The sequence below is a fragment of the Lissotriton vulgaris genome, chromosome 4_1 (assembly GCF_964263255.1).
Source record: "Lissotriton vulgaris chromosome 4_1, aLisVul1.2, whole genome shotgun sequence".
NCBI lineage: Eukaryota > Metazoa > Chordata > Amphibia > Caudata > Salamandridae > Lissotriton > Lissotriton vulgaris.
In genome coordinates, this window is record NC_141691.1 from 237,614,884 (window position 1) to 237,630,631 (window position 15,748).

Sequence of the window (15,748 nt, forward strand, 5' to 3'; positions counted from 1 at the left end):
TAGGCAGAGGTTGGTTGATCATAAGCATTCAATTAGGACAATAAGACGAGGGTATGGTTGATTGAGGGCCCATTCCCCAAAAGACTTGTGGGCTATGCACAGAGATTTGAATTGTATTCTCTCCAGGATTGGCAAACAATGTAAGGTATTCAATGCAGGCTTGGCAGATTGGCTATTAGGGATTTTAAGCAGCATTCGTGCTGCTCAGTTCTGTATGACTTGAAGCTTTTTTGTGGTTGACAAAGGGGCCCCTAAGTAAAGGGCCTAGTCCAGGCGAGAGAGAATTTAAGCCTGGACCATGAGTCTCCTTGCGAAGGTGGGAAGGAGAGGAAGACCTTTACGGAGCATACTGAGAATGACATAACAGGTAGCTGCCAGTTTCACTGCCTGGTGGTTGAATTTCAGGGACTTATCTAGCCACTTACCTAGACTTTTTATCTTTGTTTTAGGGACAGGTGCAGGGCCCAGACAATTTGGCCATGCAAATCCCTGCTCAGAGATGGAAGAATTGCCCTGGAGCATAAGCTCCGTCTTCTCTCCATTGAGTTTAAGACAGGAGAATTCCATCTAATTAGCCACTTTCTCTAAGCAGGATTCCAAACAGGATGGAGGATTCTTGGAGTGATTCAAAGCAACAACTAATTGAGTATCATCGGCGTACATGACTATATTAATACCATATCGAAGAACAATCTCTGCAAGGGGTCTCACATATACATTAAACAATGTAGGGCTCAGAAATGAGCCCTGAGGCACTCTGCATCTAAGTGACATGCTCTTTGAGCCATTACCTCCTTCAAAGACCTGGAAAGTCCTGCCTTCCAAGAAGGGCAGCAGCCAGGTAATACTACCTGAGACTCTGACACTCCTAAGTCTGTTAATAGGATGTCATAGTTAACAGTATCGAATGCAGAGCTAAGATCAAGAAGGTTAATAGCCACTTTACCTCCTTGGTCGAGAGTTTTCCTAGACTCTTTGAACACAGCAAGAAGAGCAGTTTCTGTCCCATATTGGGGTCAAAATCTAGTTTGGGAGGAATGCAATAAGTTGTGGGATTCTAAAAACATTGAGAGAACCATATGAATATATTTTTCTAGAATCTTGCTTATCCCAGGTAGAAGAGAAATGGGACAATAATTTCCCAAAATATCGGGGTTCAAATTATGCTTCTTTAGCAGTGCCTTCACAATAGCACATTCCCAGGGTAATGGAACTTGGCCAGTGGAGAGAGATAAATTAATCAAGTATAGATGGGAGAACTACTTCCGCAGGCTATCTCAAAAAGTGAGGGGATGCCGGATCAAGAGGAGAACCAGATTTTACTTGGGAATTTTTTGCAGTAGCAAATCTTGGGTGGGTCCTGACGAAAGCACAGGTATAACATTTACCTCATGTGCTGAAACATGTTGACCACCATAACATCCTAGACAGTTATCTGTTGACGCTGTCTTTTTTGCATTGTTTTTAATTTGAATTGTGGGAGACATTAATAAAGTTTAGGTCTGTCACAACTCGATTTTAACTTCACATTTCGCCCAAGCACTGCACTTAGTTCCCTCAAAAAGCAACCACTCTCATCTGGCAATGACCTGAAATAACCAAACTTAAAACATCCTCGGGCTCCCTTTCATTATGACAAGGTTGTAGCCCTTAGAGCCACTAGAGTGGTCGAAAAAGAGGAGACCCAGACGATGAAGCATGTCACCAGGTTTGGTGAGTGATGGGAATCCGTAATTTTCTTTAAGAGTGTTTCCCGTTCTTGTGATGTCGGTCTCAGTGCTGTTTTTCCACAGCTTTTTGCAGGGTACAGAATATTTAATATAGACCCGTGGATACTCCAGGTTTGTGATGAGTTTATCTAGTCACACGCAATTGAATCCCTCATGTATTTTGCCATATGAGCTTCAAGAGAGGAACCAGAGCTAGATTGGAAATTTAGCCACCTGATTTTCAACTGACCAATAAATAGATACTCAAATCAGCTCAGTTAATGAATCTTTCATGCAGCTGGGCGGAAACTCTTCTCCCATATGTCCTCCATCATAAACCTGGGAGCTATCTCAGATCATGTCTGTGCACATTTGCCCAGGAGGTGCAGGTCTAATCCAGATTTTCAACATAACCACTGGATATGTAAATGATTTCAAATGTAGTCATCATGGGTAAATGTATCTTATATGGCTATCGGGAAAGTCTAGCTTATATCAGTGTCTGGTGGTTGGTATACGTTGGCACCCCTCTATAAGCTAATATACTCACAACTACATCATAAATGGAATCTGTATTACTAAGTCCACCTCAGTAGAAAAGGTTGTATGGAGTGTCATCCATGGCCAAGGATGTCCTTAGTGTCCTTTATAATAATTAATAATGGTCCTGTATTTTGGAATGGAATTTCCAAACATTTCATATTTTATTATGCCTTTCTGACACAAAAACCTTTTAGCGTGAGAAGTGGACCCAAATATTTATTTCCCAGCGCCTTCAAATTGTAACGATACTAAACATATGTACGATTAACAGGGTTTCATCCTTGCACAATACCCATGCATCGTCTTATTATCCATGCATCTATTCATCCCACAAGTTCCCATTACTTTTGGGAATAAATGCACACATTTGATTAAAGGCAGTAATTTATAGATTCTTCCACACAGAAGATTCGAAAGTGGACAACAAGCCTTTTCCATCCTTATTTGCTAGCTGAGCATCTCTAGGAATTCTGGAAATGATGTCTTTCTGTGTTTTTTGTGAAGTATATAACCGTGTGTGTGTGTGTATGTGTGAGAAAATGGGTTACTTGTTGACAGGGTGAAACTCTACTCAAGCAGCAACCACAATCCTTGTCAGGGAGAGGCAAAAGCAAACCCTGTGGTAGCTTGTCACAGACCAGTCAGGCTTAACTTAGAGGCAATGTGTGAAGTATTGATGCAGCAGTTCAAAGCGTAATAAAGTAAAAACGCAACACAAGACAAATCCCACACCAATTTAGAACAATAGACTAAACATTATTAAATAAAATAAGACCAAAACAACAAAATTCAATCAGTAGAAACAGAGAAATGCAATTTGAAACATGTCAGTGAGAATAGCGGCTAAAAGCACAAAGCTCCAACTGTGGATATCTGGTTGCCCCAGAAAAGGACAAAGTCACAAGTACAGGTCGACCTGGAAAGAGCACGGGCCGGTTACAGGGACCTAATAAGGCCCAGTGAACAAGAGTACCTTAAATCCTAGTTACAGAGCGTTGCAAGGTCCTGGGTCAATGATGCATTGCGCAGCCAATGTGATGCGTTAGTTCTGAGGATTTGCGAGGCAAAGTTTGGCGTCGTTGTCAAGGATCCTGTTGACGAGGGTTTGAGATGCGAAGTTCTTCAGCGAGGATGTGTTGCGCAGTCAAAGTGATGCTTTGGTTCCGAAGCGCTGCCAGGCTTCAATGTGATAACCTGCATCTTCGTCGTCAATGAGAGATTTGTGCTGCGAGGGCTGGCCTCGGTGAAGCTTCATACAACAGCTGTTCCGATGAGGACAGCAAGGTAGAGTCTTCCTGCCTTCCCTGTCCTGGCTCCAGACTAACTTCAAGTGGTATGCAGCCCTTTGTATTGAGGAAGGACCCACCTATTCAAGTGTAAGTTGGGTTGTCCCCAGTTCTACCCTCCCATCCTACCAGTGAAGGCCCATCCTGGCACACCTAAGCACTCTATTGTGTGTGGCATTATGGAGGAATGGACAAAGCCCAACTGTCAGCTACACCCAGTCATGTGACTCAGGGGCAGCTGCGGGCGCTAAATGGCTAAGGGAGGAACATGTCAACTTTCCAAAAGTGGCATTTTCAAACTTTTAATATGTTAGTTTTTATTAAAATTCCAAATACACCAAGCACAGACTTTTTACCTGGTCCCATTTGGAAATGATCACTTATTAGATGTAGTTAGGTAACTCTAATGTTAGCCTATGGGAGAGGTAGGCCTTGCAGTGGTGAAAAAGGAATTGAAGAGTTTTTGGTTACCAGGTCATGTACACCTAAAAAGTGCATGTCCAACTTTTTAAATACCCTGCACCTTGCCTTCTGGGTTGCCCAGGGCTTACCCTAGGGGTGACATATATATTAAAATTGAACTTTTGGGCGTGGCAAAAGGTTTCTTTTCCCAGGATGAAATGGCAGTTTAGAACTGCACACAGAGGCTGTAATGGCAGGCCTGAGACATGTTTAAAGGGCTACTTAAGTGGAGTAAGCCACTGGCAGCATTTAATTTACAGGCCCTGTGCACGGGTAGTGCCACTTTACTATGGACTTACAAGTAAACTTACTATGTCAATTGGATATAAGCCAAATAAACCATGTTTTAGAGAGAGATCACAAGCACTTTAGCACTGATTAGCAATGGTAAAGTGTGCAGAGTCCTAAAGCCAACGAAAATTAAGTCAGAAAAGCAGGAGGATGGAAGGTAAAAAGTTAGGGAGCAAATCACACCATGGATGCAAAGTCTAATAGTATGTATATGTGTATGTGTTCATGTGTGTGAGTATCTATCTGTGTGCATGTGCATGCACGAGAGTGTGTGTGTTTCTGTTTGCCTTTAGTTCTCCAAAGTGGAGTGATTATTTGTACAATATGAGTGCCTGGAAGCTTGTTTTCTTGGAATGGTATGTATTACACATCTCTTATTGTTTATAAAAAAATAACTTCATCATACTTTCTTTATGTCACTATATGATTGTCAGCATATTTTTCAATGTATGTCCAGATATGTTTGGGTTGATTTACATATAGGGCATCTGTGGGTGTATGTTGGTGCATTTATTTATTGTATGTGTGGGTCTCCTGGCATGCATGTTCTGTGGATGTTTGAGCCTATGTGCATACATGGAATGGAATTCACATGGGGATGTGAATAAATAGGGATTTCCAGTTATCAGTGATTTGTGAGTATTTTAATTTGGAGACATACTTATCCATGGTTATTAATCATCTCCCTACTCTTGGATTTGAGTTCAGTAGTTCTTTTTACACATCTTGTCAGATATCTATGCATACAGGGATCTATGGGCCATATTATCAAGAAAGGGCGATACATTATTGCCGCTTTTATCGGCAGGAAACTGCTGATAAAGCGGCGATAATGGGCTTGATAATATGCCCTTGTGAATTCCCATAGCAGCCCAGGTTAACATCAGAACCTGGGCTGCTATGGGAATTCACAAGGACATATTATCAAGCCCATTATCACCGCTTTATCAGCAGTTTCCTGCCGATAAAAGCGACAATAATGTAGCGCCCTTTCTTGTTAATATGGCCCTATGTGTTTTCAGCTTTTTTTATAAAGTGGTCGGTTTGTGCGTAAGGCACAGAAGTACAGAACCAAAAACCCTACACACAGAAAGGCATATAAACGTAACTTTCTATTCGTATGAGACTCTGAAAGGGTCAATGGTGTGTGAATTTATACGTCTAAGTTTGTGCGTGGACAATGCAAATGTGTTTTCAATGTCAACATTGATATAGCTGGATTCTATAGCACCCACATACATGTATGTGCTTTTTGCTATTACTTTTGAGGTTTGTGGACAAGTAAATTGTGATTCCAGTGTCTTTACATTTTGATGTGTATGTTTGTTTTTTCCTTGACTTCTACATGATTCTCTGATTTATCTTGGTCTTTGCACTCTACTCTAGCTGGCTTACCTCTGCTTGTCTGAGGCGTATCTCCAGGACTAGACTGGTGACTCTGCAACTCTGGTATTTCTGCAGTAGGTTGAAGGCTCAGAGGCTATTCTAAGAGCAAGATTGGCTACCATGACTCAAGCGTGTCCAATAGCTGCATATTAGTTATGTCCTTCTCAGTTGTGGCACTGGTTGAACCATTTTAGCCAGGGCCCTTCTGATTTCTCTATATCCGTCACTTATTTGCCACTGTTATTGCCCTCTTTCTCCCATGCCTCTGTTGTGGCTCTCTGAGTCATAGAAAGAGAAAGATCCTTCACATTTTCCCTCTAGTGCTGTCTCATTTCTCCCTCTTTCCGCTGTTCCCTCCTAACACCTTCTTTACACCCTCTCCTTCCTCCGTAGCCAAGCTTGAGTTTGGAAGACTGGGATGATATAGCTCATCCCGATCCTCTCAATTCCCCACCTCCTCCTGAAACTGCCTTTTGTCCCTGAAGATTGGGAATGGGATTGAGGTTATTTCCCAGCTTTGCTCAATTTTCTCAATCCTTGCAAAGATACCTAAAAACCTTTCCCTCCCGTCTTATGCCAGGAATGGCGGGGTGCAACAGAAAAGCTTTTGGTTATGACAGGGAGGAATTCGGGCATTGGGGGGCTTTCAGTAGATTCTGTAAATTCTGGTTAGACCTATTGCTAAGACTGGCTCATAGGCATCTCCACAAGAACATTCACACTGGACTTTAGATATCACTCCTTGGCAAGAGGCGTTATGGCTGGCAAAGAAGAGGTAACAAGGCCGGAAACTCACTATTTTAGTGGTTGTTGTAGTCTGGAATATCAAGCAGGGAATATTATTATATGGTAATATCGTAGCCAAAATATGGAGGACAAAAATATCGAAAGGAGAGTGCGTAGAGAAGTATAGATAGACAATTCTTACTTCCGCATCTGTATTCCTGCGATATATTATCAGGGGAAATATATGTGGTGCTAGTCATAGAAAATCTACACAGATACTTGCCTGCCCATATTTTTGTCCTCCATATTAAGGCTACGGTATTAAGGCAAAGGGATATTTCCAGTTCGTGGGCAACACGATTTTGTTAACACGAGGTAGGATTGAGAAATAAGAAAGGAACATGCCAGTGTTTCAGGCGAGTTTCTTCTGAGCCTGGGAAAACAACTGCAACCACAAGAAGAAGAGAACATTTCTAAGATGCCAACAAACAAGTGACCTGTTCATTGATGTACTTGGTTATGCAGTGAACTCGTTGTTAAAACAAAAGCTCTCATGATAGCTGTTCTCCCTGTCGCCTCTGTGATGTCATCCTTAAGAACCAATTGAGCTTTTTCTACAGCAGTCCCTTAATATGCACAGCTTATAAACGTAGTCAGGAAGCCTAAAGTCTGTTCCACTCACAGAAAGATTGTACCTAATCTGAGAATACCTGTGTTTTTTCAGCCTATCTGCAGTCTAACCAGGTCATGGGCTGGGGAGAGAAAGCCATTGAACTGCGCTCTGGAGAAACAGGAAACTTAGAAGGTGTGTTCATGCACAAGAAAGCGCAGAAGCTGAAATTTCTCTGCGAAAGAAATGACAAGGTAAGCGTTTTTACAGTTTCACACTGAATGATTTTAAGCGACTCCTTTGTTGTTTGCACTTTTCCTCTCAAGTAGCCTAACAACAATTTAAAAAAGGAAACATTATTTCTTCAGAAGCAAAAGGTGAAACCAGTTCCTCCAATTTGAAATCAGATGGGGGTGGGGCATGCAAACTGTGTGACGTGCAGAAATTAACCTACTTTTGTGGAAAAGATGGCATGAGGTGGGTTTCTCAAAGGTCAGCACGTTTGTATAATTTGCTTCACTAAGCAGTGCAGTTTGCATGCCTGGGCCCTGGTGAATGCAAAGTGTGGCAACAAAATACAGTGATTTTCAGGGATCAGTGGGCCCCGGTATAACTGCACCTACTGCACCAACGGTAGCTACGCCCCTGGATTCCTTTCCCAAGTCAGGCTTGTGTGCCCGGATATGCAGTTTTCAGATGCAAGCTGACAATTGCAGCCTCAGCTGCAGCTTGACGAATGCACGCCGCCCGTCCTCTCACCGACCCTAGACAGACTCGAGGCACCTCAATGGGACCCTGACCCCACTGCCGAAGCAGTAGAGACGGCCACCACGCGGTCTAAACATTGAGTCCACTGCCGGTGCATTTTTGGCAACAGAAAGTGCAGGTGGGAGTTCCCTTGCATGTGCCCGACCACCCCCTTATAGATTAGTTAAGCCTTATGCAGAATAATGGCCTCTCTTGTGAAAGGAGCGAAGTCTGCTACAAAAGGGCCCGGTCCTGACCTATGTGGCTGTTTTGCACAAGGAGAAATTCATTTAATAGATTTTTTTTATGACTGAAACAGCTCTATACACTATGGGACGAGTTAACAACATGTTTAGTAGGTACACCATTTTTTTTCCTAAAAAAAATGCAAACTTGGGTCGCAAACACTAGTACGCTTTGCTCATGTTTACTCTTTTTTCTTCGGGGTAGATCTGTCATTAGTGCAGCAGGTGCAGTGGTGCCAGGACCATGGGGTAGGAAGATCCCATTGCGCTCGGACTATGGCTGTTTATCACTACCCAGGCAGGCAGAGGATGGCCAATTATCCTTGACTGTATTAGGGTAAAAAAAAAAACAACAGCAAAAACAATGTGATATATGGAATGCTTGAATTAATCTCAGCCACTGGCAATTACTCGGGCCGCATTCTAGGCCATTGTTTTTTTTCATCCACCATGCCACACTAGACAAAGGCCCACCATATGCAAATCAGTACATACCCTGCTCCTCAAAAGAACAGCCTGAACCAAACTACCAGGCACTGCCCCCACCAGAAGAGACCACAAGCAACCCCAGATCGGTTTCGGGTCACCTAAGGCTCATCGTTGAGGTACGCTTGAGTCCTATTGCACAGTGAACATGGGGCTCTCCTCTGGACATACCCGTCCCATGTAACTGCAACAATAACATGGTGAAGGATGGAATACTTAAATTAATCTCAGCCCCAGGCAATCTCTCAGCCCACATCCCAGTCCATAATTTAAGACCCACTATGCTACTTCAGAGAAATGCCAGCCTTATGCAAATCAGTACTGACCCTGCTCCTCATGGGAACAGTCTTTCTTGAACAACCAGGCAAGTCTCCCTCCAGCAGGGACCTCAAGAAACCCGAGACCGGTACACCCAACTGAAGAGTCCTAATCAGACCAGAGCTGGTCTTCATTTGCCTGCAAGCATTCCTCCCATCACCATTTGTGGGTGTGATGTAACACCCTAAGTGGCCAAGGCTATGCCTAGCCATGGGTCCCTAGTTCACTGTGTAAATGGAGCCAAGACACACTCGCCTGAAGTGGCTTAATTGGGTCAAAGTAGCTCTTGGTTTGATTGTGTTCTTGTTCAGAGAGGACCTGGCTTGGCAGTGTGGGCTTGGCTGTCGCTTTTGGAGTAGGACTAAGACTTATTTGCATATGACTGGGTCTAATCTGAGGTGGCATGGTTGGCAGAAGAATAATGGGTAGGAATACTTTCCTGAGTGATTGGACCTATTGTATGCATTCATCCCATCACCTTTTGTGTGTTTGATGTAACGCTTTAAGTGGACATGGTTATGCCCAGACTTGGATCCCTTGCTCACTGTGCTACAGGAGCCATGCTACATACACTTGAAAAGACCAAGTCAGTCGGAAGGCAGTTTCGGGTACTTGTGTTCCCGTTCAGGGTGGAGGATGTGGCTTGGCAGTTCGAGCCTCATTGCTCCTCTTGGAGCAGGACCAAGACTGATTTGCATATGGCTGAGGCTGATCTGAGGTGGCATTGTGGACAAAAGAATGATGGAATGAATGCTACCCTGGGCAAATGGCAGTGGTTGGACTTACTGCAAGCATCCTCCCATCACCTTTTCTGTGATTGATTAAGAAGCATCAAGGCAAGTTTGCTGCACCACTCCGGTTGTTCTTTCCTCCTGTTCCAGCCTGGGGCCCCATTTTGATCAGGTGAGCTGGCATAGCGCAAAATTCGGGAGCCTGTTATGCTTTGCAGTGTATAAAGTGAATTCATGTAAATCGATATTTCTCATAGTTAGGGCATGATTTTCAGGACAGTATAGCTCTGAAATAGTGAGAAGGTTTTGCCTCTTTCAGTTTCTGAGCTGTGATGGCAGAGAAAACTGGGGTTAAATGAATTCACTTTAAACACGGAAGGTGCCTAAAAATAAATGCTCAGTCGTGCTGAGCCTGGGTAGACCATCGTGATACGGCCCTTGAAGTACGCTATGCACAAAACTAGAGCAGATGGAAAGAAATGTCTTTTAAAGTATTTCTCAACAGAAGAATACTTTAAACACTGTTGCTGTGTACTTTTGTGAGGGCAAGAGTAGATATAACTTTTTTAACAAGGCCCAAGTTCATAAGTAGTTCACTGGTTGGGACTTACAGCTGTGCCTTTATTCACAATGCTATTTATGTGTAATTTACAAACAATTTCAGCATTATGTCTATGCAGGCACCATGTAGTCTGTGGTGCAGATGGAACTGTTTGGCAGTCACATGCAGGCCACCAGTTAGGGGAACATTTCCCCTTGAGCGCAATGTATAACTGAAAGGAATACTCTTTGTAGTGTTCCCTGTGTCAGATGTGATGATAACCAGGGGCCAGATGTCTGGCGCTTTTTAGCGTGTGCAAAAGGGTCTTTGACCCATTTGCACATGCTAAAAATCATGGGCCCATGTACAAACAGTATTTTGAGACTCGCAAATAAATTGCGACTTGCAAAATACTGTTTTGCGACTCGCTATTAGGAAGGGGGGGTTCCCTTCCTAATAGCGACTGCAAAGCTATGTACCAATGTTTTGCAACTGCAATTGTGGTCGCAAAACACTACCAAATTACCACTTACTTCAAGTAGGTAGTAATGCATTCGCAAATGGGAACGGATCCCCGGGGACCCCTTCCCCTTGGCAAATCCACGCAATATTATTATTTAAGGGCAGGCAGTTGTCTCAGGGTCCTCTGCCTGCCCTTAAACAATGAAACAAAAACGTTTCATTTAAAAAAATAAAAAATATGCATCTTGTTTACCTTTACGGAAAACGGGCTGCATTAAAAAAAACTGCTTTATTTAAAAGCAGTCCCAGACATGGTGGTCTGCTGAGCCCAGCAGGTCACCATCCCTGGAAGGACCTGTCATTCCCAATGGGCCCGCAATATTCATAAGCCTCCCAATTTGCGACCCCATTGGGAATTGCAAACAGTGTTGTACATGCCAAATAGCGCCTTGCAAATTGTGAGTCGCAAATGCAGGTCGTACTTCTGGTGTTTTGTGATAAGTGTTATTAATATTGTTAATTCTGTTGAGTAGATGAAGTCTCACTGAGTTAATTCATAACATATGGCCTATTAAGAGTCTGGTTCTGTGCCCCACGACCAAGAAGAATGACACAGTGAGAGTGCTATGTCTCTTTGGACTCAGAAGAGAAGCTGTCCCAGCTTCCCACATTGACTCTAAGATAAAGTGTAGATCAGGGTTAGAACACGTCCTCCAAAAGCCAGTCATTGCAAGATATGTCTATTGTAGGACATTGTGTTAAAGCACTTGACTCTCTCAGGGTAGCGAGATTTCCTCAGGGGAGGTAGTGTAGGCTAGCAATCACCCTTTGCTGGTACGCAATCATAACCCTTAATACAAGATTGTCCAGTCAGTGCTTTTTCTTTTTTTAAAGGGGGGGGGGGGGGTGGGGGGTTAAGGGAGCCAGCCTCCATGGACCTTGACGAAAAACCCACAGAGTCCTTATTCCTTTAGGGCGTCAGGGTGTTTGTGCTTCTAGATTTCCATGGAGTTAAACAACCGTTACACCCCATTCACTACAACGCATGCTTTAACCCTGCATGCTGTTGCAACAAAACATGGCTTGAGAGACTGGAGTTCGAATATTATACTATCCCAACATCCAGCACACCCCAACAGCAAATTAAAGTTAAAAATGGTGTTGCAATGGCTTGCGGGGTAAAAGCATGCGTTGTAACGTCATACAACCTTCCATGGATGTTGTCGCCATTCAGTTCCAGTAAAAAGCACAGCAAAAAGCAGCCTCTTTCCCTTGTGCAAGACTTTTTAAAAGGGTTGCAAAGTTCTAGAAGCCATGCACCCCTGGCCAATCCTAGCGTGCCACATCACCCCGTCACCCCTTTCCCAACCCTCCTGCACAGCTTACTGGGACAATTCAAGATGATGCTGTCCAGAAGTCACTTATCACATCTCTGGGAGGTTCAGCTCAGCCCCTCGATGACATCACTACCAGATCCAATCCCACCAAAACCTCAAAGATGACCCACCCTCCTGTGTTGGCTCCAGTTGCTGGGCTTCCTCCTTTGTCCAGTGTGCCTGGGCTGTTACAGGCCTGGTACAGTGTGACAGTTAATTAACAGATAATGCAGATTTTCTTCCCCACTCGTTCCTGCTCAGGAGCTGAGGGAAGCACTGTTAATTACTCCTTTTGTAGGGGAATGCCTTTGTTCCCTCTGCTGAGGAGCAGAGTAAATAACTGGGCCCATCTAGGTGAAAAAAGGCCTGGGCTCTGATTCTGAGCTGAGTCAGTGTAATATGAAAATTCCGGATGACCCATGAAGTGTACATGTATGAACTAGAGACCTTGGTATTTGAATTGGGCGCACACTTTCCACCCCAGTTTCATACCTCCTGGGACTTCAAAGGCCTAAAGAAAGTGAAATGCACTCTAAGGCAGATTTCCCCCATGTGTATAATAAATTGCAGACAAAATAGTATACCATAATGGATTTACCTATGAGTATTTACTAATATTAGAAGGCCTACCCCAGGTCAATATCTAACCCTTCAGAGTCCTAACATCACCAGACTACCTGTTTGCAGTTGCCATGCTGCGCACAACAATAGTCTCACCTGTGCAGCGCACACATGTGTGCACAGGCATGTGCACATGTGTGCAAATGTAACCAGCCACGTGTCATTCACCCTTGCTGTGTTACAGCAGCCTTATCTTACAACGTGAGCACTGACGCAGTAAACACACGCAGTTGTTTACCATGTGATGAATGTGGGTGATACACAAGTAGTAAGACTCACCCATAGTAAAAGTTCCAAAACCCGGTAATCAAAAAAAATCCACGTGTATTAAATAGGCAGAATGTACTTTGCAACATCTACATAAAATAACAATCCAAACCCCCATTGCTCTTTATGTAATGCTTGAACTTATATTACTTGTACCTCTAAAAGTGGATTTTTGCTAAATTGTAATCTACTTATAAATTATTGTTTCATATTTCACGAACTATCTCTAGTCACTTTTATGTGGTACATGAAAACCTAAAGCATAACCTTTTTCAACTTCTGTCACATAACTAGTGGAACAGAGGAAAAGATAAGGAAAAAACTCAAATATAGTTTTTTTGCTATATGGTACCATGTGGACACCATAAAGAATGCACACCACATGCTGCGTAAAGTCATTATTATGCAGCTCATTATTTTGTTGCCCTAGGATTCTAACGTTAACATTGAACTTGTGAGGACATTCTCAATTAAGCAATAGAGGGATTTCCTAGGGCACCAGGATAACAGAGTGTACCTAGCAATGTTTTATGTTATGATGAGAAAATATGCAGAATACTGAGCAGTGCAATAACACAGCATCATACCTCTCCCTTTCTATGCATCACCACCTGGGGTTTTCACCAGTAGATCAGGGAACAAGAAGAAGATGCCACAATGAGCTACAGTGTCTTTTCACTTGGCAGATCATGGAAGTTGGATCACTTTGAGTGGTAACAAACAGTACAAGGCACATCTGTGATTGATCTAGATAGGTCTTCAACCTTAATCCCTATTGTTAGAACTGGGGGTCTCTAGTTGGCAGAGGTAGGTACCACTGTCCAAATAGGGACCCTTGCTTCAAGTCAGGGTAAGAAGGATACACTCTTTAGATAACCCCTATTCATCCCCTTGGTAGCTTGGCACGAGCAGTCCGGCTTATCAAAGGCAATGTGTAAAGTATTTGTACCAACACTCACAGTAACACAGTTAAAACACCACAAACTGACTCCACAACAGTTTAGAAAAATAAAGGTATTTTAATCTAAACTACACTAGACTAAAACGAAAAAAATCTAACATACACAGTTCAAGAATATGGTTTCAAATGAGTTCTTAAGGTTGTGTTAAAATAATCCACAGTTGCGTCACGGTTTAGCCAACAGTACCTTTAGATGCGACAAAAGTTCCAAGTGAAAGCTGTAGCGTTGAAAAGCAAGCGATGCGTCACTCCTGAGACCCTGGGGAAGCAATGCGACAACCCCGCTGGATGTAGCGGGCAAGTTGTGGGCGCCCCCGGTCTGTATGGGGAGGGATGCGATACCTTGCGTGGATTCCAGTGCACAGGTTTCGGTGGAAGCGGCTCGCAAAAGGTACGATGTGACGATCTTCGGGGCGGCAACGATCTCCGGTGTGGCGACAATGCGCGGCTCAGCGACGATCTTCTACTCTCGCTGCCCCTCGATGCGATGGCTCTGTGACCATTCTCGCAGCAACATGATGCGGTCCGCAAGCAAGCGGTGCGACGATCTCACCCAGTGACGACAGGCTCTGTGAAGATACTCGCAGCGATGGTAGACTTCCCGCACAGGACTGGTGCGTCCCGCAAACGAAGGATGCGATGACTCTGGCAGTGGCAACAGGCGCTGCGACAATCTCGGCCCTTGCAGCGGCGGGAATTTCCTCGCACTGACGGGGATGCGCTCCGCAAGCGAGCGATGCGATACACTTTGCAGAAAGTTCTTTAAAATCTTGGTTTCCAGCTTCCCAACAAAGGCATAACTTCCAGAGGCACCACAACTGGCCCAAGCACTCTAGGAAGGACAGAACTCTCTCAGCAGAGTTCAAGGAAGCTGGGGGTGAAGTCCTTTTGTTCCTGGGACTTCTTAACAGGGAGCCAGCTCTTCTCAGGCCCTTGTAGATCCCTTCAAGCAAGGGGACACAGCACAAAGCAAAGTCCTTCCCCTTTCATTGGCAGCAAAGCAACTGAAGGTCAGTCCAGCAAAGCAACAGCAGGACAGTCTTCCTTCTTCAGTCTTCCAGCTTTCTCCTTGGCAGAGGTTCCTTCTTGATTCCAGGATGATCTAATTTTCTGTAGTCAGGGTTCCTGTACTCATACACCCAAAAAGTCTTTGTTCCCTTTGTGCAGGAGGCCTCTGAGCCCGGTCTGAAACAGTTCTGGGTGTTTCTTGAGCACTTTGTTTTCCTGGCCTCTCCTTTCCTTTCAGAGAGAGGGGCAGGAGGTGGAGCCAGCATTGTGGAAGGCAGGCACAGCCCTATTCAGGCGCAGGCGCTACCCCCTCCCACCACTCTAGATGCAGATGGAGCTATTCAGCCAAGTGATGGCCCACTCAGCCTCTGGGAGCCACCCAGCCCCTGTCACTCACAAACCAGACAGTCAATTCACAAACAGGCCATGGCACACAGAAAGGTCAGACAAGAGAACAGCAACTTTCTAAAAGTGATGTTCTCAAACATAGGATTTAAAAACAACCTTTCCTAAAAGATGTGTTGTTAAATTCTGAGTTCAGGGATACCAGACTTTTATGTCCTATCTTGCTCCTATGGGAGGATATGCTGGTAGCCACTGTAGCCAGCATTCCCCATGATAGCCTATGGGGCAAGATAGCCTTACAATAGTGAAAAACGAAAATGGCTGTCATTCACTATCAGCGCATGTCACCTGCACTAGTACATGCTCTACCTTTCACATACACTGCACCCTGCCCAAGGGGTTACCTTGGGCCTTCCATAGGGGTGACCGATGTGCACAGAAAGGGAAGGGTTAGGCCTGGTCAGTGGGAACACTGACCAGGAGGACATGGCAGTTCACAGACTGCACGCAGGCACTCCTCATGTGGGTGGCACAATCAGTGCTGCAGGCCCACTAGTAGCATTTGAATCACCAGCCCTGGCACTCTCAGTGCACTTTACTAGGGACTTCTTGGTCATACAAATGTGC

The 15,748-nt window shown here is 44.2% G+C and overlaps 1 protein-coding gene across 1 annotated transcript in view; it reads left to right on the top strand.

The window, feature by feature from the left end:
* Nucleotides 1-15,748, top strand: part of NRK (Nik related kinase) — an 895,726-nt gene that overhangs the window by 852,866 nt on the left and 27,112 nt on the right. Inside the window, exon 30 of the mRNA XM_086918574.1 lies at nt 7,128-7,267. Coding sequence (XP_086774700.1) covers nt 7,128-7,267 — 140 coding nt within the window. The remainder of the gene's footprint in view (nt 1-7,127; nt 7,268-15,748) is intronic.